At 48.4% G+C, this 27,180-nt stretch overlaps 2 protein-coding genes across 12 annotated transcripts in view; one reads left to right on the top strand and one right to left on the bottom strand.

Moving 5' to 3' along the window:
• The window catches only part of Igfn1 (immunoglobulin-like and fibronectin type III domain containing 1), an 87,721-nt gene that overhangs the window by 5,540 nt on the left and 55,001 nt on the right, over positions 1 to 27,180 (top strand). The gene's annotated exons all lie outside the window — the stretch shown is intronic.
• Positions 356 to 27,167, bottom strand: Tmem9 (transmembrane protein 9). 3 transcript variants are annotated; one of them, NM_001160145.1, is made up of 6 exons: positions 26,971 to 27,167; positions 16,779 to 16,880; positions 15,637 to 15,728; positions 10,660 to 10,768; positions 7,858 to 7,989; positions 356 to 1,318 (listed from the first exon to the last, which is right to left on the bottom strand). In NM_001160145.1, exons 2-6 carry the CDS (start codon positions 16,842 to 16,844, stop codon positions 1,166 to 1,168), a joined length of 552 nt encoding a protein of 183 aa, NP_001153617.1. In that variant the 5' UTR covers positions 16,845 to 16,880; positions 26,971 to 27,167; the 3' UTR covers positions 356 to 1,165. The 3 variants fall into 3 exon arrangements, with proteins under 3 accessions (NP_001153617.1, NP_079715.1, NP_001153618.1); NM_025439.3 differs by lacking the exon at positions 26,971 to 27,167 and adding an exon at positions 17,324 to 17,385; NM_001160146.1 differs by lacking the exon at positions 26,971 to 27,167 and adding an exon at positions 17,138 to 17,230.

Raw genomic sequence — 27,180 nt, 5'->3', positions numbered from 1 at the left:
CTTACCCTCTCAATCCTTCTCCCATCTGGGTTTTGCTTAGACATTTTGCAAGAAACACCATTTAATGGGCCTGTAGGGTATGGATGACATCGGGTGGGCACTGTGCAGTTTCAAAGGTGAAGTAAATGTGACACCTACTGTCCCCTTGCGGTGTGCACACACACAGGCAGTACCCTACTGAGCCTGTGCCTCTTTCCTCAGCAGGTGGCAAGAGTCCACCCTGGCTTTGCAAAGCGCTGCCTATGTCTGAATCCACCTAGGAAAATGTATTGTTCCCCATATGGGACAGCGCACCTAACCAGATCATTTGCAGAACACTTTCTCATGGCTCTCCATCTCCCTTGAGATCTGCAACTCTTGAGAAATAAAACAATTTAATGGCTTCTTTGATGTATAGACAACAGAAAGACAAACATTTCTCTCCATGCATGATACAATGAAATTCAGGGACAAGAGACCATCCAAGGACAGGAGCCATGGTACTCCGGTCCCCATTGGCCTTGTGTCATATGGTCCAACTTTATGGCTCAGCAGCTGCAGTCACAGGGGAGAGGTGGGAGGCCTTACGGCCTCCTGGGATGGGAGTAAGGTGACAGCTGCTGAATATGCCGGCATGCATGGGCACTGCCATGCACTGGTGGACCAGGAGCCGAGGAGAGGGGAACAGGCTTCCAGGTGGACTCTGGAGATGACTGTGGGCTCAGGGGCACCACAACAGTTCCTGAGACTGGGGCTAGGCCAAGCTAAAGTACTGGCACTGGAGGAACTGGGAATGGGGACCACAGCATCCTAGAGCGAAGGCTGAGCGCTGGATCATACTTTCCTCGCACCCACTGAGCTCTTGATGACACAGCTTCGTCTCCCGTAAGCATCCTTAAGATGTGGAGCTGGGAGGAATGGTGAAGACAGGAGGGATGAATTCCACCCAATCATGTGGCCACCTCAAATGTCTCTGTTCCCTTCTGCCTTCCCTCCCCTCCCCTCTACCCCCCAGAGACCTACAGAGACCCAATCACACTCCCTCGTTATAACAGTCGAGTACATTTCTAGAGAGGGAGAAGGATAAACGCCATGGGCATTTGAAGGGAAGACCCAGGGAAGACTGCAGTGAGCCCCAGAAGCTGGTAGCCATGGCCCAGGTCTCTGATGCAATCATGGCAACCATCTAACTGAGCATCTTGTGTCGGTCGAAGACCGTCTTCCGCTGCTCCTGCACCTGCAGCTTCCACCGCTGCTGAGCGCCTTCCACCCGCTCCAGGACAGTGTTTGCCCGGGGTCCTCCAATGGACGCAGCGGCTGTTGCCATGGTGCGAGCATCCTGCATTGGAATAAGAAGGGAAACGATCTGAATGAGGATGGAGGGGTCAGGGCTCTGGATCCTTAAAGTCTGGCATGGAACCAAGTACCCCAGTGAGCACTTCTAAAGTCTGAATTCCCCAAGGGCTGTGGGCTCCATGAGGGCCTTGCCTGGTCATCTGAAGACCTCAATGGTGTGCCTAGCCAGAAAGCTTTGGTGTCTTTAAGAGTCAGGAGCATCTTCTGGGGCCCAAGCAATTCCAGCAGAGCTGGCTCAAGTCTAGGTCTCACCCTAACCATTCCTAAGTCTCAGGAGAAGGACTGAATATTGGCTTCAAGACCTCATGTACACCGGCCAAGACTTCAAGAGCTATGTACCCAAATGCACAGGGCAGTTACTCAACTGCACACCTCCTCTCTCTGTCCTACTGCTCAGGGGACAAGAAGAAGGGCGCGCGCGCGCACACACACACACACACACACACACACACACACACACACACAGAGAGAGAGAGAGAGAGAGAGAGAGAGAGAGAGAGAGAGAGAGAGAGAGAGCGATTGATTGCTTCTCCTGAAAAAGAGAAGATGGGACATCCTTCAGAGCCTGGTAGGGGTGAAAGTCTAGGGTTAGGGTTCAACTCTAGCATTCCCATGTCATGGCCAGCTGCAGCAGTCAGCCAGTCCCATGCTTGGCAGATCTGCTCTCTCTCTCTCTCCCTCTGCTGGTTTTCCTGTCCCCCTTCCCCTTTGCTCTCAGACCCACTTCACCTTCTGTCGCTTCTGTCGTCAGTCTTCTCTTAATTATCACTCCTCTGCCTCTGAAGCTCCAGAGCCCATGCATTTCCTGCAGGACCCAGAGCTGATCTCTGGGGGGAGAATTAGAGCCGAGGGCCAGGCCCACAGCCCGTGGGGATTTCCTCCCTAGCTCTCCCCGCCTCTCATCTCCTGCCACATATCTCTTAAAGGATTAGTGCACCCCTCTAAGCCCAGAGCCGCCCAGTAAATGCAACTTTGCTTCTAATGCCCCGAGCTGGCATAGCTTCTGTCACTGCAGCTGCCAGCTTGAGAGTGGGGTGGGGCAGGAGGGTATAGAGAGGCTGGCAGGGCAGAGAGGAGGCTGGGGTCAAAGGGCTGGGATAGCCTTATCCTTGAAGCACAGTGCTGGGCGATTTGTCCTGAGCTCACTTGCTCCTAAGGTGACTTATAGATGGTCCCCTGGGAGTCCATGCTCAAGACTGAGTGGGTGCCATGGGCAGGCCAGGTGAGGTCCAGGCCTGTCACCCCAGCTACCCAGGAAGCAGAAACAGGAGGATAGCAAGTTCAAGGCCAGTGGCAACCACTTAGTGAGATGCTGTCTCAGGACAGAAGCTAACCATGCCTGTGGCTGTAGGACAATTTCTAGCAACATGCCCAAACCCAGAAGCAAACCCAAAGAAAAACAAAAATCCTAGTCATGTCTCACAAAATTCCTTTAGAGATCTGATGTGCTCAAGTACCATTGTGTGACTACAAGATGTGTTTGTCATGGGGAGAACCATTTGTCAAGAGAACTGGCAAGCACAGATCGGAGCTCAAGGGCCCTTCTCCCTGGGAGTTCAGCACAGCCGACTCAAAAAAACCTGGCTTTGACTCCTACCAGACACATGGCCTTAGGTGGGTCAGAACCAACCTCTCTCATACAGGATGGAGACTGAGGTGGTCTCAAGGACACAATGAATACAGAAACTTGGTCAGCTTCTGGAGATAGAAAGCACTCAAGGTCAGTGCTGGGAATCACTGAGGCAGAGAAGGGGGAAAGGCAGGTTGACTACTGTCAGGGGAGCTGCCTCTGAGCATCACTGTGGCCTACACCACCACCTCACTCCACCCCTCCCCAGACTGGCTGCGCTGCCTAAGTGGCCCAACCAAGAAAGCAGCTTGGCTCAGACTGCTCTTAGCATGGCTGTAGGGTAGGGGTGGGCACCGAAGACCTGCCCGCCTGAGTAACAGCTCGCCCCCCCCCCCAGGACCCCAGTCTAGCTTCGGGGGGGGGGGGGGGGCGAGGGCTGCTTTCTTCCACAATCCTACTCCTGCCCATTTCTAGGCCGTGTTGCCCTGGAGGGCTCTGGTTAATGAGTGCCTGGGGGTAAAACTGGGAGAGCAGGCCTGGGGTCATCTTGGGGCATGCTGGAGCTGGTGAGAATGCAGCAGCTCTGCTCTTGGGTTGTCTGAGGAAGTGGGAGCTGGACAGAGCCGGAGCAGTGTCAAGGGAGCATGTTGTAACTCACCACATTGCCACGGCTCCACTTGGGAGCGCTCAGGTGAAGTCGCAGCAAACAGCTCTCAAGTGCGAGAAAGCTGCTGCTGAGAGCCTCTGTGTCCCCATGGCTGACAGTCTGATTAAAAGGTATTAGAGTAGCCACATCTATTCCCTAAGAAGACCCACAGATGGCCTCAGGCCTGCCTGCTCGGCAGGTGAATGGGGATGAGGGTGGGGCAGCAAGGAAAGTCTTCCCTTTAGCCTCCCTTCTCCCATCAGGTCTGGGCTGAGGAATGCAGGGAGGCGGGGGACAGTGAGGGCAGGGGATGGATGGAGCCCCTCTCACAGTGGGGCATGAATGTTGACAATTCCCTAGAGGTCCCCAGGTAACCAGACTGATGTCACCCTGACAAGCAGATACCACTCACTATACACCGGTCTCTTTCCCAGGTACTTCACACTCCTACGGCAAGTGGCTAATATCACCTCCATCTTTTGCACAACTTAGACTCTGAAGGAGAAATTGCCTCGCAAACCAAGGTCACCTAATTTCATGGGACCACATTTGAACTTGTTCACACCCCTGGATCTCCTGTCTTAGGACTCAGTTGCTTTTGCTTTTGGCTGGATTTTCCCAAGAGGAAATCAAATGGACAACCAGAGAAGCAGGCACACCTCACCCCAGAGTTAGATCAAAGACAGGTAGCTGCAGGTTACTTGTGGCCAGAGGCTCCCCTCTCTGGACGAGCTCAGTGCCTGCAAAAGCCTTTAATGCCCAATCCCAACAGCGGCCCTGAGGCAAGAGCTCCTCTGGCTACTCCATTAGAAAGCTATACCCTGAGCTCAGTAGCAAGGGCAGTGAGTGGTGAAGCTGGGACCCCAACCAGGACTACTCTCAAGCACTATGCAGTCTAGCCCCACGGCGTTCTAGAAGTATCTGCTGAACGGCACACCTCCCTATTCTATTATCAGGGTGAGGAGGCTATCTGAACAGTCTGGACCCGTCTTTCCCAAACCCCAGGGCCCCCAGGGTTCTTAGTACATACTGCCATCCATCTACAGACAGGAAGGGAGGCCAGTCTTCGGTGAGCCTGGCTTTCTTTTCGTCTGGCTCTCCATGACCTTAGCTCCCATCATCCTTATCCTCTTTCTTTGGTTGCCTTGTACACCCCCTCCCACAGGAGTCTCAGAACTAACTCTCTGCACTGCCCCCACTGGGGGGAGAACTTTGAAGACCCTGTCAGAGCTCAGGAGCGAGTGGCGGAGACTGCAAGAGCCTCAGAGAAACCCTCATTTCTCCCTCTTCAAAGGGGACCAACTCTCTACATCTAAAACGGCTCTGTTGCTGTTTCTGTCCCCACAAACATGCTGGCTTCCTCCTTTCAAAGGGCGTCTGAGCCTAGGGATTAGGTCTAATGCCACTGGAATCCAGGGAGGCAGCGCCCAGCAGCCAGGCCCACTGAGGCTCTGCCAGCGCTTTCAAAGGGAGCACGAGGGCCTTTCATCTCCCTCTGTGGACTGGGCTGTGCAGTGGGGGGATGCCTCCCTTTCTTTGCCAGAGGCCCCTAGCCCCTGGCAGGAGAGCTCCTACCTATAAGAATTGGGGTGATAGAGCCCAGGAGCCCCCCTAAACCTAGCAAACACTCACTAGCTATCAAATTTCACTTCTATCTGGGTCCCAGGCTCCTGGGAGCGGGGAAAGGGGAGCCCCTGAGGACAGACACTTTTCTTTCTGAGGCCAGTAGCTGTATAAGCTCATGTGACACCTCAAGGAAGCCCAGGGCTCGCTCCAACTCTCCCACTTTGAGCTGACTTTGGGTCAGGGGAGGTCTCTCCTTTGGCAAACGCTGTCCAGGCAACTAATCAATCCAGAGGCCCTGGCTTTATGGCCACTTGAAAGGAGACCTTCCTGGTGTGCCAACTGTAGTGACAAAGACTGTCCCTCACCACTCCAGCCCAATGCCCTATAAGAAGGCACCTTGGAGCTACTCCACTTCCACGGACCAGGTGCGTTACTCACTCTCCCATCAGCCCTCAGAGCCACACTCAAAAGTTCTTCTCTGCTAAGAAGCCTTTGCTCCTAACACAGGGATCTTTTACTAAAAATTTCCTCTTTTAGGACCTTAAAGAGGATTTTTCCCAAAGTAACCCTCTTCCCCGCAAAGACTATCATCCCTTCAAGTCAGATTTTGAACTGCCTGCCTTTATGGTCCTGGCCCAGTCATCTGGTTTCGGCTATCTTGGGGTTGAAGCCTGTACACAGGCCAAAGGTCTTAGTAAATCTCCCCACAGTACCGCCTGCAGGATTCAGCACACAGCAGGAGAGGATGGGAGCAGTGAGCCCCAGGCACCTACGCCTGGACACCATGCAGAATAACAGGAAGTCAGGGATGGAGCAGAGTGCCATGCCATGAGAGCACAGGATTTTCCGGCCCACTCTGAGGGTGCTGGACGAAGACTCTTCCTGGCCCTCCACTCCCAACCCCTGAGTTTGGGACCAAGCAGAGCAAACTGACTTTAGGTCAGAGTCTCCAAGAAACTAAAAATACGACATTTTATAACCCTTTGAAGTCTTGGGTGGGAAATGAGCAATGTCCTCTACAGATGGGGAATGGGCTCATAAGCTCTGGCTTGAATCTGCCAGTGACGGCCTGCTGCAATCCCTTATATGGCCAGACAGAGATACTCAGGCTCCTTCCCACCAGGCCAATCCCGCAGCAGGGGGAGCTCACTCTGATTCCACATCCTCGAGGCTCCCCACAGGTAGGAAGAGAGGCCTAGGCCCAGACGCAGAGAAGGCAAGCCACCCTTCCCCTGGCTCCGTATCTAGGAGGGGATGGCAGGAGACATGGCAAGGCCATGCCCAGGAGCCATGCATTCCTCGGGAATCATGGCGCGAGCTATGTAATCATCGGCTGCATCTCTCAATTATTCCCCCGGCCGGGACTGCAATTACCACCTTACCCCTAATCGCCCCGTGTTTATTAGTGACGCTCCTCTCCTATCAGAGCTGCGATTACACTACATTAATAACTGGGTAGGCAAGCGAGCTTTCCTCTCAAGCAAGACCACCCAACTGCCAGGGCCACCACCTCCCTAGTCACACCTCCAGGGGGTGGGGGGTGAGGCTCATCACCTCTGCTCCACCTTTGGCCAAATCCATGCCAGGAGGAGGCTGGTAGGGTGCAGGCTCCCAGTACCTACCTGCCTGTCCTTATCCTTACTGTCTGGGCTGGTCCAGACCCTACCACCTGAAGACCCTGAGTGTCAGGGTCCTCGCTTGCATTTGAATTTTTCATTCTTTGTCTCCAATATAGAACTTTAAAAACCTCTCAAACTATAATTGCCTAGGACAGCTTGGTTTGGTCACCTCCAGTGACCCACAACTCACTATATAAAAAGGAAGCCCTCTCCTCTTTATCATCAAACCTAACACGGTCCTGTCAGATCTCCCACTCCAACCTGTGGGTGAGCCCTTCTGCCCCCAGTACAAGCTCTTCTCTATAAACATCAGAAGGCAGCTGGCAAGGGCCACATTTTTTTTCTTCTTCTTTAAGGTAGCCATCTCCTGGCTTTTTTGGTGACATCTCCCAGGGCCAGTTGTCATGGCTGAGGCACATTCCTGCCACATGCTCATCTAGACACACCTAGGCTCCTGTACCAAATCCCCAGTCCGCTGACAGACAGTAGTTTCTTCCAGCAAGGAGGCTGCAGAGACGCTGTCCTTCAGACAGGTACATAAAGCTGCCTGGCACAGCGCTTCCTAATTGCTTATCATATGAACTCAAGACTCTTTAGCCTGAACATTCAAGGCCTTCAGATCTGGCTGAACTTCCCGGGCAGTTCTACTTGCCACCACTCCTAGTCTATCCTAAGAAATCCAAATCCTACATTTGTACATGGCTGTGCTGGTCACCACGCACCTGGCCTTCTAGCTTCTGAGGTCCCCCTCTGTCACCAGCCCCCACGGCCAAGCTTTGAACTGAGCGAGCACTTGACAGATGCTTGTCGAATCCCTGAACAAAACCTGCTACCTCCGAGTCCTTCGCATGCTAGACCCAATCTGAGCAGGCAGCATAGCATGTGTCCTTGGGTGGATCGCCCTCCTCCATCCCAGCCTAAGAACACCACTGAGGCTGCCTGGTGCCAGGTGTCAGGGAAGCTCAGAGCCACTGCCTAGTGCATCTGCAAGGGTAAAGGGCAATTGCTGCTGTATCTTGGTGAAGTATGAGAAAATGGACAGGGAAAAGCAACTGAAGATGACAGGGGCAGGGAGGACGGGCACCCCTGCTTTAGGGTTTAGCTCAGAGAGCTAGGGTTACCTCATTCTCCTCTTCATTGTGCAGCTGCTCAGTATAGGCATCTGGCTTCCGGATGAGCGGGTCCACCAGCATCAGGAAGGCCATGTAGAGTAAGAGGGCCCCCACCACAGACAGGTAGATGACAATAATGACCTATGGAAGACATCAGCCTTGTTCAGTGACCCCGTATTCAGAGTCAGGACCCCATTTCTAGTCTTATATCCACCCTGGCTACCATCAAGTTAGAGACTGGTACTAGGAGGCAGTGTGGGGCTGGATGGAAGGGAGAGTGATGCACACCACAGGCTCTGTGCTGGCCTGAGATAGTTCAATGACAAGGAACATTCCAGCAGGCACCAAGATTTCAGATACCAAGCTTGCTGCTAGGTACCTGAGAGATTCTGAGGTGACGTGAGAGGCAGGGGCCATCTGGCTATACAAGAGCCTATATCAAAGACTAGAGATTCATGAGGAACTAGGCCAGAGCAAGGAGGACCAGCTGAGGAGGCCAGAGAACAGAGACCAAGAAGAGTAAGGCTGGGGATCCAGGCTGGCCTCACTGTGGTGCAGAATGGGAGGGGGCAGCTCGTGTCCTGAGAGGGTGTGCTGGTCTATGCTTAGTGCATCATTATGTATGGGGGGTGGGATGGAAGGAAAGCAAGAGGCTGCATCCTGAGGGCTGAGGGAAGGGAGGATGACTACCTCACTCATCTCCCACGTACGGAGCCTCCTAAGATAGAGTAATTGTGTCTTCTGGGAAGGACGGATGCAGGCCAGTAAGATGGCTCAGCAGATAGAGGTGCCTGCCACCAAGCTTGGTGACCAGGTGGCCCCACACGGTGGAGAGGACTGACTCCCATAAGTTGTTCTGTGTGTGCTTCAATCCTGTGCTGTAAACGTGTGCTGTGACATGTATCCCCACCCACAGACAAAACACATTGAATCAAAAGCATTTAAAGGGCAGATTCAGTAAGATTAACTCAGTGTGAAGTGTGAGTATTGGAGGCCCCTATGTGACATTCAGCACTCACGGTCTCTCTACTGAGTCACTAATCCCTCAATGAAGACCACAGAAGCACCTCCACTCAGCCTGAAATGGCCCAGATGGGATGGGATCATCATACTGGAACCACAGTTCCACAGAATTCACCCAGGGCCCCAAGACTGGCAGATGAAATGACAGAGATGAGATGTGGACCTGGCTTTGCTGACTACACCTCAAATGCTTTTTTTACCCACCCAAAATGCCTAGCTATTGCTGGCGTCTGATCCAGCAGTGGCCCTGACTGGAAAAAGGGGTTGAAAAACAAACCAACCCACACTAGGGGCCAAGAAGATAGCTCAGTGAAGTGATTGCTCGCAAGCATGAGGATACAATTTAAATTTCCCAGAACTCACATTCAAAAAAATGTCACACAAGATGGTGTGTGCCAATATGCTCAGTGCTGGGGGGAGGACATAGGACTGTCAGCTAATTCAGCTGAACTGATAAGCTCCAGGTTCTGCCTCAAGCAACAAGGCAGAAAGCAACTGAGGAAAAGACAAGCATACACACACAGAATAGAGAACCTCAGGAGAGGGGAGGTGACACACGTGCTTGAGGCTCCTAGGCAGAGCAAACTACGAGGGATTCGGAGCCTGTGCTGACACAGTCCCCGCGCTGGGAGCACCTTCCCTTCCACAGGGAGGAGGTAACACTGGGCTCTGGATCGAAGGTCCTGGGCATCTAGATGGTCTCTAGAGGGTGGGACCTATGAAGGAAGTCAGCACCATCAGGAGAGGTCCAGAGAGGCTGCCCCAGGCAGGAGAGCGAAGAGAGGGGCAACGTGCCCAGCCTGACAGAGCTAAGGGATAGCACACAGCCATTTTCCACATAAATGGGGGAGTATGGGGAGTTACAGTCCAGAAAGGACCACAGCTCCCTAGGGCAGGCAGGGACAGTGTGGAGATGAGCTCCCCTCTAAACACGCCTCAAAAGCAAGAGCCAAGGAAGAATTTGATATCGTTAAACTTTTTCTGATACTATGTCTCTGCTTGTCAGAGGATGGTTGGCTTCACAGCCTCTGTCATCAGGTCTGAATCCTGCCTGATGACAGAAGGACGGACAAGGGCTTTGTAGCACCCTTCTCCATAGCTGGAGTGGGCCATATCTATCACTTCTATCTTCAATTCATCCAGGTGGTTAACAAGGGCGAGGCCAAGGAAACAGTAAAAGTCTCTGAGTCTAATGTCCAATGCCTTACGTGGCCATGACGGCTTTATCAAAGGAGGCTAACATCATTTAGGATAACCTGCAGGCTCCCTTGGAGTGTACCTCTTCTCCTAGCATCGTGCTGACAGTCAGGCACCCAGAGGAGACGTGCTCAATGCCCTCTCTAGAACAGCATCAATGCCCTCTCTAGAACAGCAGTTCTCAATCTGCGGGTCATGATGCCCTTGAGGGTCACATATCAGATATCCTGAATATCAGATATTTACGTTAGGATTTGTAACTAGTAAAATTAGTCATGAAGTATCGATGAAATAATGTTATAGTGGTGGTGTTGGGGGGGGGTCACCACAACACAAGGAACTGTATCAAAGGGTCGCAGCATTAGGAAGGCTGAGAGCTGCTGCTTGGGAGGGAAAATGGTGCCTTAAGCAGCCGTAAAAGCTCTCACTCTCGATGCACAGGAGCCCTGCCGCCATGTCAGAAACCCCGCCCCCACCCAAAATGTGGGAACCAGGTCCCTTATCTGCACGAGGCTTCAGAATGTTAAAAACAGAACAGAACTCATGGGATGAGACACACGCGGATGCAGCCCCCCAAACCCGCAGCGGTACCTTGATGGTTGTGGTGCTACGCTCCTCGTACCTACACTCGCAGAGCAGGCAGTAGGCTTCCACATCGTGGCCAGGCACTGGCATGGGCTCCACCACATGCAGGCAGTTGCTGCAACACAAACAGACAGGGCTGACAAAGGGTCCCACACCCAGAGCTCCAGGGGCAGCGGCTAGCAGGATGCTGAAGGCCTAAGGCCATAGGTGCGAGCTCCCAGGAAGGGCTCTCCCAGACAATAGCCCCATTTCCTGGCCACAGGGCCAGGACAAAACTCATCAGTGGTCCTAAAGCCCTGCCCTTAGCTGCCTTCTCCTCTTGGGCTGTTTTTCCTGGCCTGGGTCTCCAATCCAAATGTCCCATCAGCCTTCTAGAACTCTTCAGGCCCACTGACTGTGCTCACCACCTAATTGCCCCCTAGGAGCCGTAATCCCCACACTCATGCACTTTGACCCCAGTCGTCAGTCCTGCCCACCGGCTGTGGGACCTGGAGCTCTCGTAATCTTTCTCAGGCAAATGTTTGTCTTTCCTAGCTCCTTTGCCTCTAGTTTGCCTAGAACCCCCTTCCCACAGTAGCCAAGTGACAGCACCAAGGACCATAGCAAACTGGGATTCCTGTCAAATCCTTCTTCAGCTTAAAACCAATCAGTGACTCCATAGTTCCTCCAACGCCCAGCCAAACAAACTGTCCCATTGGGTCTTCACAGCCCCTCTCTGGCCCCACCCTACTACAGCCCAATCAGATGATTCAGCACTAAGGTCTGACCACCCACCCACACTCCCATCCCCTGCCTCATCCCCACCACACTGCTCTTCCTTCATCCTTGATGTGGACTCTTCTACCCAATAGATGTGAGATCCCATGCAAACACAAGTTATAGCTTGCATGGGTCCATATCGCTTGTGCTGAGCGTGGTGTGGGTTCAGTGGGTGAGTGCCAACTATATCAGAAGCTGAGAGTGAGCCTCCACCGCTCACCGTCACCAGCAGTGCTCCTGAGCAACGTGGGCACATTTTCCATTAAAATGAAGGAAACACGCCCAGGATGGCAAAAATGGCAGCTTTACCACTTGTGAGGTTTGGGCCACCACCAGTGGCTGACTCAGTCTCAGTCCAGCTTGAGCCCAGCTGTGCAGTTAGGTCTCATCCCCAAACTTCCTTAGATCATTAGGTTTCCAACCAAAAGACCCCAAAGAAAAAGCACTATCACTGAGAAGAAAATAAGCCATTCAGAGGCTCAAAGAGGTGAAGCAGGAAAGCATCGTGCTGTAGTGGATAGTCAGCCCGCCTTCACTGTCACTTTAAAAGGTTCTTCCAGTTCTGAAGGACGTTGTGCAAAAGGCAAGCCTGGCTCCATGAGTACAATCAGGCTTGATATTCCAAGCTGTCGGGCTGGGGTGTTAGCAGAGGCACCAAGGATATGCAAGGCCATGCACTGAAATAAGAGGGGAAGGTCCTTCAAAGACTCCGTTTCTCCTCGAGTCCAGTGTGTGGCATCTATCTGTTATTTAACCCTCTGATGATCCTGGTTCCACCTCTGGGTAACAGCTGTGACACTCTATCCTCTGCAGGAGGAACAGGAGCCTCCTTGCTGTGTTTCAGGGCACTGCCTCTAGGCCTTGGGAATCATTCACAGACAAGACTAGTTTCCACTGGTCATCGTGAGTCAGACATGGTAATGTAAGTAAGGGGATCTTGAGTTCGAGGGTGTCCAGAACTATGTGAAACTGTCTCTAAAATGTAAAACACAATCAATCTCCCATCATTCCTGTGCAGAGTGAATACAGCTCTCCCTTCTCCACCAAACCAAGCCTCCAGGGAGCAGAGTTCTCCCTTTCCTGAGCCACACAGAGCTCTGGATCAGAAAGGCTATGCCATGGCTACAGTAGGATTTGCGAATGCCCTGGAGAGTCAAGGTGTAGTGTTAGGAAACCATCTTTAGTTCTTCAACTTGGACCCTGGTGCCCAGGGAAATAGGCTGCAAAAAGTTACAGGGAACAGCAATAAGAAGGTGAAAGATTTCTGTCCTTTCTGGCTCTCCTGAGAGTCACCGAAACTCTACATACTTCCATTTACCTTTGGGGACTGGGCAGAGAGAAAGTGAAGGCGAAAGACAAGCTCTTCTGAGTCTGTGATGTCAATCACTTACTTAACCTCCCTGGGCCTCCGTCTTTCACTGATGATGGAAGCTAAGCTTGATTGATGTCTTCCAAACTGTGCCCCTTTGGGTAGCACTGAAATACTGTGTAGGAGGCAGGCAGTGGTAAGGAAGGGTTTGCAGGACCTCTCAGCCAACCCAGGTCTGACTGCATACCCCACACAGTTTGTGTTTCTCTGTCAGACTGTGTTTGTAGAAGAATCCTACTTTAACACCTCAACCCTGGGACTTGTCTATGCAACATTTCTCAAGAGACCCACCAAGAGGGACTTTTTTATATGGATGTGATTATATTCTTTCAACACTAGATGACAGAAACCAGCAACACACTAATATGACACTGGATACTGGCCTCAGTCTGAGAGCCAGCATGGAGCACTGGACCTAAAGACTCTATGAGATCTCTAATTCTAGCCCTGGCACTAAGATGCCAGTACCATGTGGATCTCTGCTCCACCAATGGTCACTAAGTAAATCTGTGGTGGCTCTCAGCCAGGGTCAGTGCTGCCAGACCCTAGAATCCTGGGGTCTTACCCCCAAGTTTTAGTCTCTGCCCAACACCCTTAAGGGAAGGAACTGCTGACATTTAGGTTCTTAATGTGAGACTGTTCATCAGATAGCCCCCGAGTCTGCTTCTGAAGAGAAAGGATAAACTACAGCCTGCAAGTTTTAGGCAGGATCCTATCCTCTGGGCAACCAAGCTTGGGTTTTCAGGTCACAGTATAAGCCCAGAGAGCATTGCTAGCGTTTTCCAGTAGCAGAGTCTGCCTGTGTGAAAGTGGGGACAGTGTCGTGTCTCTGCCGATGAGAGGAGTCCACTGCAGTCTCTCCCAGACGGCCACTGTGTTAATGCCGCCATCAGGTCAGAAGAAACACAAGAATTAGACGAGTGCTTTAGGAGACGGCCACACTTCCCAGGGTTATAGAATAATTTGATTATGTAATCGCTACGAAGGGTGATAGTATGATATTATTAATAACATCAGCTAACATTTAAGTTAGCATGTGTGGGTATCATCCTAAGTGCTACACAAATTCACATTAATACACACACTTCACACTCAAAAGTATTACCATACTTTGCTCATAAGGAAATCAATATAGGAGCCAGGCTGTGGTGGCGCATGCCTTTAATCCCAGCACTTGGGAGGCAGAGGCAGGTGGAGAGAGCACTTAGATCGAGGCCAGCCTGGTCTACAAAGTGACTTCCAGGACAGCCAGGGATATACAGAGAAACCCTGTCTCAAAAAACTAAAAAAAAAAAAAAAAAGAAGAAGAAGAAGAAGGAAGGAAGGAAGGAAAGAAGGAAGGAAGGAAGGAAGGAAGGAAGGAAGGAAGGAAGGAAGAAAGAAAGAAAGAAAGAAAGAAAGAAAGAAAGAAAGAAAGGAAGAAAATAAATAAATCAATATAGGGCTGAAGAGATGGCTCCATGGTAAGAGCACTACTGGCTGTTCTTCCAGAGGACCGGGGTTCAATTCCCAGCACCCACATGGCAGCTCACAAGCTTCTGTAACTCCCATTCCAAGGGATCCAATCCAAGGGCCCTCTTTTGGCCTCTGCAGGTATTGTATGCACACAGTAAACAGATATACAAGTAAGTAAACACACGTACACACATACATATACATACGCACACACACATGAATTTAAAAAGTAAATCAAAGTACAGTGAAGATTAAGTAATCTGAAACAAACGGGATCCAGGAAGGGTGGTCCTCGAGTCTATGCATCCGCATAGAATGCCTCTCAGAAACTGTTATCCAGAAGCTTGAAAACAACTACCTGAAAACTCTCAAATGTGCTCTGGATCAGTGGCATTATGGGCACCTCAAGGATTCCAAGCAAAGGTTAGCCCTCCACCACTACCGTATTTGCTTAATTAAATCTTGGCAGGAGAGTACCAGCCAGACTGTGTATTTTCTCAAAGCTCACCTAGTGATCCTTGATGTACAGGTAGCGGCAACCTTGACCCATCCCCATCCAATGCCTTGCTGTGACCCTACCCGGTCGGTACGCTGATGTCTTCAAGGATGAAGCCTCCCATCCTAGAACTAGCAATGCTGGAGATGGCTTTTAACCCACGCTGAGGTCCATTCCCCTGAAGCTTCCATTCACTGGCCCTACTTCTCTATGACACCATCCCAAGCCTTTCCAGTTCCAATCCCAAATGTCCCTTCTCCTCAGCACGGCAGCCTTTCTCCCTGATTGAATATCCACTGAATGTGTCTCCAGGTCTCTCTCTTCCGAACGATTCTAACTCCTTAAACTATTCCTTCTAGAACACTGTGTTTATACTTCCTTTCACTGGTTTTCTTTACCTGAATGAATCCTTGGTCATTCAATGCTTTTTGTTTTGTTTTGTTTTGTTTTGTTTTTTTAAGTAAGCGACTAAGAATGAATTCAAGACCAGAGACAAAAGAAACATAATATAAGATCTTTGGACTTAAGCCTATGCAATTATACAATGGGAAGAATATCTACTCCTTTTACCTTAGACGGTTGCTTGAGGCTAACGGAGCACACAGGTAGAGAGCTTTGCAAAAGTGTACACTACACACACCTGCCTTGTCTCTACGACCATTCTAACATGTATCAACAGAGATTTAAACTCAAAGCAAAACAACAAAACCCAACCTCCTCAGCTGGAATTCAAGATACCTGGATTTTGTTATCAAATGGTTAAGGACAAAATATTCCTTTGTAGGCTCTCCACAGGAATGGGTAACTTATCTCTAGGATAAGAAATCTAGTAAGCATTGATAATTTCAGTCTGGCCGGTGACATGGGGGGGGGGGGGGATATACAGCCATTAGCAGTGTCTTACCAGTCCTTCTGAGACACATTCTGGTTGTAAATGTGCCCGCTGATGTTTCTGTAAGGCGGACAGATGCATTTGCACCGGATATCTTCAGAGCTCTGGAAGGAAAAAGAAGAAATTGCAGGCAAGAGTCCTGCCTGGGTTCAGAGTCTAGACAGGCTAGCAAAGTCTTGTACTCTGCTCCCTTAGGTGACTATATGCATGCTTTTGAATTTTCCCATCCCCAATTCATCAAGGTCTGGCTCTACAGGAAGAGTGTTCTTCCACTTGGTCCTCAAGATAGAAACCTCTCTGGTATCAAAAACAAACTCACAGAAGTTACCCAAGGCTGCCTGCCATCCATGAAGTGACGTGCTGGGGGAAAGGGGGGGGGGGGGATGGGGGGAGGGAGGAGGGAAGAGTTGGGGCTGCAGTGTATATAGCAAGCAAAGTGACAGGCTTTTTCAACCCTGGGGCCTACAATTGTGTCTGGTGAGCTAGGTGGCCAGATTCCCCTTCAATTCTGTCTTAACTCCTTAGGTTAGAAAGGGGAAAGGGATGAATAAAGAAAACTGGGACATTATCACGGGAAGACTCCCGTCAGGAATTCCTTGAAGAGCAAAGAAGCACGCAAGCCCTAATACTCAATGTTATTTCAGTGTCTCAGGGAGAGTCAGAATCGAAAGCGGACAGCCTAGAGCCGCGTACATCATCTAAACCTAGCTGCGGGTCTCCCACCCGGAAGGAATGAGAGCAGCCTCTGGAGTCCACAGTGCAGCTGGGTTAGCTTTGAAGCCAAAAAGCTCCCATCTGTGCATGCCTTTACACTCAGAGCATTTTACAACATTACATGATTTGACTATCAAATTGAGCAGGAGATTCGACCACAGCTGTTTTTACTTGGGGCAAAGGAAGATACAGAGAACTTGGGTAACTTTTCTTAAACTTTCTTGCTTGCGGAGAAGTCTACCTAGGGCTAGTTTGGTCCGGACCCTGTGCGGTAGGCTCTGAACCCCGTGCTCCCTACACCCTTAGGAAGGCCAGCAGCTTGTCCCAGGTAAGGTCCCCGCCCCCAAGTAGGGTTCTCGGGTGGGGGAGGGGTCAGGGTGGCGTTTCGGCTACCTCGGCGGCAGCCCAGGAACAAGGTGCCGCTGGCCCACTTCCCTCACCTTGTTGGCTTGAGCTGGGGGCACCAGCAAGCACCCCACCACAGCCACCAAACACAGCAGCTTCATGCTTATCGGGCTTGCTGAGCCAGCAAGACTAGATGCCTGGGGGGATAAAAAGAAACATGGAGTCGGAAAAAGGGATAGTGGTCACAACAGAGGCAGCACCCTCGGCCCCTTTTCAGCTTTGCCAGACGAGGGAAGAGGGCTGAGTTCCAGGATTCCTGGCCTTCTAAACCTTTCCCTCTCCTCACCAAGCCCAGCTCTCAAAAGCTATCTGTGCACTAGCAGAGGGAGTTTTCTGAGGTTACAGCCGCCCGGAGCCCCCAGATCCTGTCACCAGGCCGCGTTCCGACCCTCACCTCTCCTCCCACCGCCCTCCGCCATCTCTGCCTCCACCGCCCTGGTGGCGCCGCTCAGGCCCAACCAGAAGCCCCGATTCCGACCGCCAAGAGTACTGCACACCCTGCCTAAGGATTTGGGGTGGCTGTGAACCCCCAGTGTCCCTGCGACCCCCGTACCCCTCCCCCAATGCCGAGTCTACCAACCTGCAAGCTCAGCCGCAGCCGCCACTGATCAGCAGGCTCCACCCCTTCAGCATCTATTGGCTGCTACAGTCGCCGCTCAGCCCAACCTCGCTAGTTGCCAAGACAACAAGACCCACCTTCTCTTGGTCCCGGAGGCTTACAATCTAGGGAGAGGCACGCATTTCTCTACCAGGATTTAGCAAGAAAAGGGAATGTCTGCCTTTCCTACTGAAAACTGAAGCTCTAGCCCTGTGGGTCCGTTCAACTCCTCCTAGAGTGCTTTGTTTGTCCTCGCCTTATACTATCTTACTGTTTCAGAGAAAGCATTTTAGAAATGAAACTAGTAATGATTTTAGAACAAGATCAAGGACCATTGTGCTTATTCATAGTCTGAAAATATTATTATAGAGACACATTTTTGTTTTGTTTTGTTTTGTTTTTTAACAAGGAACTCAAGGGCCCAGGCTCTATTCCTACACACAAAGACATATGCCAAAGAGGGCAAGACAGGATTAGTAATAGGCGTGGGCTGGAGGGAGCTGTGCCTCCTTAGCCTGCACTGGTTCTGAAGGCCTGGCAAATTGAAACAAGGTGTACTAGGCCAGTCTGGGACTAGGAGGAGGTTACAGGCTGCAGAGGGACAGATGTGAACTTCTTAGCAGCAGTGAAGGAAACTGGAGTCACCTGAGTCCAGGGGCCACTGCAGTGAGGACACTTGAGCTTTGGCCTCAAGTGCATCGAACTAAGCTCCTGTGTTACCCTAGAAAACATGCATTCCCTCTCTGGGTACCAGTTTCCTTAGCTAAGGGTCCCTACAGCTTTGATGGGTTGGGGCTCCTGGAAAGAAGAATAGTCATATGGCCAGAATGAAATTTAGTATAGAAAGTCATGTGTCACAAAAGAGTTTTCCTCCTTAGACATATTATCTGAGCACTATTTGTGGTGGGTACTATATAAGACACTGAAGCTGCCTGGGGGAGGGGGAGGCTAGCCTTGTCTCTGTTCTCTTTTTTTGTTGTTGTTTTTAAGATTTATTTATATTTTATGTATATGAGTACACTGTAGTTGTCTTCAGACACACCAGAAGAGGGTGTCAGATCACATTGCAGATGGTTGTGATCCACCATATGGTTGCTGAGAATTGAACTCAGGACCTTTGGAAGAGCAGTCAGTACACGTAACCACTAAGCCATCTCTTCAGCCCCATCTCTGCTCTTGTATAACTTGATATTTATTACAAAAACAAAAACCAAAAAACAATGGTTGTTTTAGTCAGGGTTCTCTAGAGTCACAGAACTTATGGGTAGTCTCTATATACTAAGCAAATTTGTTGATGACTTACAGTCTGTAGTCCAACTGCCCAACAGTGGTCAGCAGCAGTTGTGAATGGAAGCCCAAGGATCTAGCAGTTTCTCAGTTCCACAAGGCAAGCAGAAGAAGAGAGAATCTTCCTTCTTCCAATGTTCTTATGTAAGTCTCCAGGAGAAGGTGTGTGGCCCACATAAAGGTGTGTACCACCACACCTGGATCTGGGACTTGTTTTGTCCCAGATGACCTTGAACTCAGAGATCTCCCTGCCTTTGTCTCCTGGGATTCATAGCCACTATGCCTCAAGATCTCCATGCCAAGATCCAGGTCAGAAACTTGTGTCTCCAAGCCTCAAGATCAGGATCACAGGTGACCCTTCCAATTCTGGACTGTAGTTCATTCCAGATATAGTCAAGTTGACAACCAGGAATAGTCACTACAATTACCCCTTGTCAACTTGACACAAATAATATCTCATGTCCACATGAAACAATAACAAGGTCATGAATATGCCTACCATGATGTAACTATTTCTCGTATAATCACAAACACATTTGTAAATTTACAATGGGGCAATGTCCCTTGGGAGCATTCTTTTAGTATCTCAGTTTAAATACCAATTGATGTTAAAGAAATTTGAAGAAAGACAATGTGTTCTTAACAAAATATACAGAAACATTCATGTTACTTTATGATCCTCATTTCTGCAATTGGTCACATGGTCTTAGCTGGAATTTATAACTACCTTCCTCTGCTACCCATGCTGTATTTCCTCCACCCTCAGCAAGCACCTCAGCAGGTCTTGGCTCTTTTCCTGGAGGAGTGGCTCATACCTTCATTCCTGATGGGTCTGCATCCTTTGTCATCCCGCTTGGATTAGGCTGTTATAGTTTCCCATTGACTTTAATCAGGACATGGTAGTACTAAGAGACGCCCTAAGATATCTCCTACACTCCAGACATAATCCTGCCTACCTCCATTGTAGAGAGGTAATCCAATTTCCCCATGGTAATCTGGATCTATCACCCCTCCTAACACTGCTATTCCTCTCTTAGCCTGTTGGTTTAAGGGCAATAGAAGCCCAAAATGACCAGGGGGAAGTCTGAGCTTCCAGTTCAATGGAATGTTTGTTGTGGTTCCTAGTAGGAGCACTCCCCTCTCTGGAACCAAAACTTCTAGGCCAGCAGAAACTAGAGTTGTGGGGACAGGAAGCAAAATTTTTCCTAGAGGGTCACTAGGAGTGATAGTGAGTGGAACTATTCCCTTTTCCACCCCTTATTTCCTGGACCTATGAATCTTGGCTCTGAGAAAAACTGTACCATATATCAGACATTGATTCAAAACATATATACTGCCTTCTGAAGAACTTTGCCTCAGACCTCCATGTGTCCAGGCAGGCATGAGCTGAGAGTTCTGTCTTCACCTGAAGGCTGCTGGTGAAAGACTGACTTCCAGGCATCTAGGGTGAGGATCTTAAGCCCATGCCCATAGTGACACACCTACTCCTACAGAGCCACACCTCCTAATAGTGCCACTGCCTGGGTCAAGCATGTACAAAACATCACAATGGTCAACGAGCCATTACAATTTAAGATAGCAAGAGTTTTGCTGGGCACAAAATTGTAAAAGTTAGTAGGAAACTTGGACCAGGAGCCAGAGGAGCTCAGAGTGGTAGAGAAATTTTGAGGGCAGCAAGAGGCTCCCTGAGCTGGCAGAATGTGATAAGAATATGCGAACCACTATCAGAAAGGTCCAAGTGCTACTGCCTCATCCTGTGACTAGGTTATCTTATCTAGCAAAATGACTTTGCAGATGTGATAAGAAAAAATTAAGGCTTTTAGGGTTGAGAGAGTATATTGAACTATTCAAGGGGGGTTCTATCTAATCAGGGGAGACCTTAAGAGAGAATTTTTTTCTGCTATAAGTCAGAGACAAATGTGACCATATGTCTGGTGCTATGTTGCTGGCTCTGAAGGTGGAGGAAAAGAGTTTTGAGACAGAGTATGGGTGCTTTTGAGGAAAAAAAAAAACCCAGAAAAGTGGCCTTCTCTAGACCTAGAAGTCTCATATAATACATATTGATTTTAATCCACTGTCATTCAAATCAGACTTAAGGCCTATAGAGATGTATTACACTTGTATTGTTTTAAGCCACAAAGTTCATGGTACATTGATACAAAAGCAACAGGTAGGGTATATCTCAACAATCTTAGCATGAATTTGCACATGTAAGCTAGGTCTTAGAATCCGTGCTAGGACAGAGGGTCTGAGTTCCTCTCCACCCCTCCCCCTACTGTTGGTATTCCTAGATAGGGACTGGATGGCTGACATTACCTCTGACCTGGGCACCTCTCACAGGCATCAGCTATATGCCCTTACTTGCCCCTGTGATACCCAGCAAAGTGTATCTGTCCAGTATCCCCATAGCCTCAGGCTCCTAGGAGATGATGACCCTCCTAAATTGGCATTTACAATCACATCTGAGTCACACCACAGGATCATCTGACCTAAACAAAATAAAGCCCAACGAATAGATGCCAGGCATTCATGGGATGTCCAAAAGATCCATCCCTGAGGATGTGGAGTGGTCTTTGATCCATCTATTTACAAAGCTGTCACTCTGTTCACTGATGTTGGGGCAGGTGCACAGGGACCATCCTTATAATGGATTGAGCACCATCCTCAGATTCCTAAGTAAATAAATGTCTTGTCTCTGACCAAAGGGGAATTTATCAAGCATCAGGGATCCTGGGGTACTGATATCAGGGCAGAGATGTTCTATGTAAAGGCATCCTCTCTCAGTGTCTCACAGACATTCTTCATTTTCAACAGCGTCTCTCCAAAAATGATCTTTACCAAAGAAATGATGGTCCTAAATATTCTTCCCAAATGTAATAAATGACATAGACCCTCCAGTCTCTTGTGCATATATACAGAGTCATATGCAACACACATGTACACATTTCAGCTGTGTACGCTCCTAGTAATCACTCCCCAGGATCGTGATGCTCGTGGCCTTAGGTAAGGTCGCCTTGCCCAGTGTTCTGTTTTCCTTGGCTCAGCTCCTGCCTCTGCACATTGCTTCTGGGTGTAGACAGCATACATGTGAGATAACAGCTTGCTTTGGAGTTCCAATTGTCTTACCCAAGCCAAATATTTGGGGTTTTTGTTTTGTGTTTTAGCTCACAGTAGTAGGCAAGAGTGCTGCTGGGCTAAGTCCATAGAATCAACCCCACAGACTGGTTCTACTTAAAGGAACTCCTGCCAGAGCACAGAGCCTCAGTCTATAGAGATTTAATTTGGAATAGCATTTTAAAACATCTTAGTCCCACATCCTCTTACACCCTTTTGAAATGATTTAGAATTCCAGAGGCTGTTTGTGAGGGTTCTAGCTATATTTTCACTATCAAAATTAAAACAGAAAAATTATAAACCTTTATTTTATATGATACACATTGGCACCTTTTGATGATCTGAGAGACAAGCATGGCATCTGTTTACCCTTTTTGTCACCCCTTTAATAGCTAGCTATTACAGGAGTTTCTCACATTTCCTTCTCACATATACTTCTCCATTTAATCCTTTGTGATACATCTAATCTTGGAAAATCTTCATTGTAGAATTCTAGGCCAAATCACTTCTTTGTGCTTCTAGGGGGAAAAGTTTTCAGCTTGTGATTTCCCTGAAAGTCCCTAGAGACTCACGAAGGTCCCCAGGCTACTACTGATTAAGAAGACTGTTAACTCTCCAACAAAAGATGACAATCTATGGCCTTTCTGAGACATGGTAGTAATTTTCAAAATACAATTTAGAAAACACACTTAGGAATTGTATCAAGGAATGTTACTGTAAGAAGGATGCAACCCGTATAGGGAAAAATGTGAATCCTATGAATAAATTAGTGTGGGAACTCTTAGAGTAAATTCAATATACATATTTTGCTTTAGGACCTTTTAGATACTTCAATGTAATGAACACATTGTAAATTTCTTTTTATTTTTTAAAGATTTATTTAGTTATTACATGTAAGTATACTGTAACTATCTTCAGACACCCCAGAAGAGGGCATCAGATCTCATTACAGATAGTTGTGAACTACCACATGGTTGCTGGGATTTGAACTCAGGACCTTTGGAAGAGCAGTCAGTGCTCTTACCTGCTGAGCCATCTCTTCAGCCATTATTGTAAATTTCTTAAGCTATAGAATTGCATAATAGTATTTGGCTATAGTTTTTGACCATTAACTGGATTTGTTTATTTGTTGTTATTTATTTTCAAGGTGTTTGTTTGTTGAGACAGGGTCTTACTATGTAACTCTAACTCACAGAGATCCACCTACTTTAGCCTCCCAAGTGCTGGGATCAAAGGCGTGCACCAGTACACCTGGCTCCTAATTTATTTTTTGCCTTAGCCTTGCTGTGTGTTTGCACATGATCCCTAGTTGAATCTTTGCAGTTGTTCCCAACTGCAAAGTGTACAGTGTCCACAGGGATCAGTAACCACATGATTTAATAGTGGGGATTGGCTACTCAGACTGCTGGAGGCCACCAGCATGCCTTTTAAAAATATAATTTGTATGGGTAGATAACTAATGGCTCCCATATTAGCTAGGTCTTGTTTTGAATAAGATTCTTTAAATTCTTCTCACTGAGCTGAGAGATAGCAGCCACCAAAGGCCTGATGAAAAGCAGCAGAGAGTCCACCTCAGAACAACCTCACTGTCAGAGGCCAGACTGGGAAAATTTAAGACTTTACTCCTTATAGACTGAAGGGGATATAAAATGATGTTTCTAGAGACATCGTTACACACATACACGTGGAGAGTAGAAAGCATAGGCCAGCAGTGGGAGAGGAGGAGGAGGAGGAGGAGGAGGAGGAGGAGGAGGAGGAGGAGGAGGAGGAGGAGGAGGAGGGAGGAGGAGGAGGGATGAGTGTTATCGAGCTGTGGCCAACACACAGAAGGAGGCATGTCACATATTTTCTTTTTTTTTTTTTTAACTATTTTTCATGGAGCTGTAACAACTGTACAATAAAATGCTGGCCCAGCTTCCTTCTCAGTGACAAAACCCTGCAAAAGTCAACTTACAGAAAGAAATATTGACCCTGGCTCCCAGTTACAGATCAAATAAGCACTTGACTCCGTTGTTTGGGGAACTATGATGATGTTGTTTGCCATGTCTGGGGTGGGGTGTGGCATATGATAGACTGAAACTTTCCTCTTCATGGACAAGAAGGAAAGAAACAGGGAGGGAGGGAGGGAGGGAGGGAGGGAGGGAACTCATGACTTAGTTAACTTTTTTAACAAAGCCCTTCTTTTAGACTTGTTGAGATATGATTTGGATTAATTAATTCATGTGTTTCAACCCCTCATGAGCTAATCCCATCCCAAAGGTTCCATTTCTGGACATTTTATTTCTTTTTATTTTATGCGTCTGCATGTTTTGCCTACATCTATGCCTGTGCACCATGAGTGTGCACAGTGGCCCTTGGTGGCCAGTAGACAGCACTGGATTCTCTTGAACTGGAGTTACAGATAATTGTGAACCACTCAGTGAGTGCTGGGAATCAAGCCCAGGTCCTCAGAAAGAGCAGCCAGTGTTCCTAACTGCCCGGCCAGATCTCCAGCCCCATGAGCACAGTCATTGCTGTCCACACTGTTGTTTGATTCTGCCTTCTGAGCTCCCAGTGGAACTGCCTGTTAAATTGTGCTTACCAGCCTTCTAGGCCTTTTCCAACCTTTTCCAAGTGAGTTCAAAAGGTGTTTCAACTACATTCTCAAGCAAAGCTACAGCAATGGTCACAGTAACAGCTTTCTATGCTTCTCAGATTGCTGTAAAGAACATGTGACATAAACACATATGCAGTGGGTATCTTAGTGCCGTTACTGCTGTGAAGAGACACCATGACCAAGGGAACTCTTATGGCTGGCTTACAGTTTAGAGGTTCAGTCCATTATCATCATGGTAGGAAACATGGCAGAGGAACAGTCGAACATGGTGCTAGAAATGGAACTGAGAGTTCTATATCTTGATCTGAAGGCAGCAGCAGGAGACTGTTTTTCTAAAGGTATCCAGGAGGAGACTGGACTCCACACTGGGTAGAGCCTGAGTATAGGAGACCTCAAAGTCCACCCCCACAGTGACGCACTACCTCCAAGACCATACCTACTCCAACAAGACCGTATCTCCTAACAGTGCCACTCACTATGGGCCAAGCACTCAAACACGTGGGTCAATGGGGGCCATTCCCATTTAAACCACCATGTGGGGAAGAACAGTTGTAGTTCATGGTTTCAAAGATTTCAATGCTGGGTTCCACCAAGTGTGATTCATGGTGACTCATGGTGAAGTGAAATGTCAGGGCAGATGGGGTCTGTAGAAGAGAAGGCTCTTTCCACTGAGAGTTAATGGAAAGCAGGGGGTGAAGGGAATGGATTTTTTTTCCCCTTCTCGCTCCAGCCCTGCTCTTTCCAGCCCTGCTTGCTCTGTCCCAAAGATGTATTTATTATATGTAAGTACACTGTAGCTGTCTTCAGACACACCAGAAGAGGGCAACAAATACCTTTACAAATGGTTGTGAGCCACCATGTGGTTGCTGGGATTTGAACTCAGGACCTTTGGAAGAGCAATCAGTGCTCTTACCCACTGAGCCATCTCTCCAGTCCCAGGGACTGGATCTTAGTTATAACCTTCACTGGCCCTCTCCTACTCAACTCCAGCCAGGCCCCATCTCCTGAGCTTTAAACCATCTTCCAGATGATGCCACCAGCTGGGAACTGGAGCATTGAATAAGAAGCCTGTCGGGGACATTTCTGATCCAAACCACAATTAGAAGGGATAAGAAGAATACAAGAAAAGAGAACATCAGTTTAAAAAAATGCATTATTGAAATGAAGGCTGAGTCTGTTTCCCACTTACGTAAATACAAGGGGTGAATAGTGGAGGATGCATCGGTGGATAGTCCAGTATAATGTGGCTGATAAGAGTGAATAAGCAAGCTCACTTGACCTTGGTGTGACTTAACAAAGCTTAGAGCCTAATGGCTAAATTAAAACAAATTCTATCTAGATCAGCGGTTTACACCTTCTTAATGCTGTGATATAATGCCTTTAATATAGTTCCTTATATTGTGGTGACCACCCCCCCAGCCATAAAATTATCTCCTTACTACTTCATAACTGTATTTTTGTTTTTATTATGAATTGTGATGCAGATATCTGTGTTTTCCATGGTCTCAGGGTCACTTGACTTCCAAGGGGGTGGCGACCCACAGATTGAGAACCATGGATCTCGAGTGAATCTTTCACCCATCTAGCTGAGTGCTATCTTCCATTTAGGGACACAGACCACGAAGAGCACATACGAGAATGCACTTAGACAGGGGTCAATGCAATGGATGCCTTGAACATCATATGAGAATCTGGGGGATGACAACTCTCTTAACCATGCCAAGGCATGTCCTGGGGAAGAGGGATAGAATTTGTAGTTCATGGGGTCTAAAGGAGGCACCGAGGATTTTTTTCAGTTTAGCATCAAGGAAGGATGTTTACCAGGTTGTCTAAAGCAGGAATACGTGGTTGTGATTCCCACAGTTAGGATGCTTTAGTCTTAAGCAACAGACACTGAATAGTCAAACACAGAAAGTAAGTGTGAAATTCATATAGTCTAAGAAATGGCCAAGGAACTAGACATGAAGAGGAAGGAAGAGAGCGCTCCCGCTCCCTCATAGCATTCCACAGGGGTAAGTCTGCAGTGATGGTCCCTCCCATCTCTATAGAAGAGAGTTAGTTACATGCTCTGGACTTGGTCTAATGCCTGTTGATTAGCAGAAAGGTCAGATGATACACCCAAGGCCATCTCCCAAGATGTCATCAGAAGCTGTTATTAGCAAAAGAAGCAGCAAACAGCCAGCATCCCCCACAGTCTTCACCCTTTTCTGTCCCACTTGCAAGGCAATTATTGTAATTTGTGTTTGTTGTTAAGAGATGAGTTTCACTATGTTGCCCAGGCTAACTCCAAAATCCGGGGTTCCAGCAATCTTCCTGTCTCAAAATTCCAAATAGCTGATATCATACACTCCACCAGCTCAAGTTATTAGGTTGATTAGAAATAATATCGAGGAGTCAGAGTGGTGGTTCAGCAGTTAAGAGCACTGATTGCTCTTCCAGAGGTCCTGAGTTTAATTTCAAGCAACCATATGGTGACTCACAACCATTTGTAGTGGGATCCGATGCCCTCATCTGGTATGTCTGAAGACAACTGCGGTGTACTCATATAGATAAAATTAAACAAACAAACAAACAAACTTTAAAAACAAATTTAAAATGAAAAACAAAAAATTGTCGATCTCATCTGACTTACCTTTGAAAGTGATAAACACGCCCATTTGGATGCTTAGCATTTTACTTAGCGACACACGTGACAAGTCATAACCCTGTGATGAAATACGTGCTAGTCTGGGAACAGCACTTTCCTAGGAGACAGACAAGCTGATGGACTTACACATTCAACAAACAGGTATCGGGTGCCTGTTATGTGTCAAACTCTGCAGGACACCCAGACTCACAAGCC

This window comes from Mus musculus, chromosome 1 (genome assembly GCF_000001635.26).
Source record: "Mus musculus strain C57BL/6J chromosome 1, GRCm38.p6 C57BL/6J".
NCBI classification, from domain to species: domain Eukaryota; kingdom Metazoa; phylum Chordata; class Mammalia; order Rodentia; family Muridae; genus Mus; species Mus musculus.
Note: the sequence above shows the minus strand (reverse complement) of the source record. Positions and strands in the feature narration are given on the sequence as shown.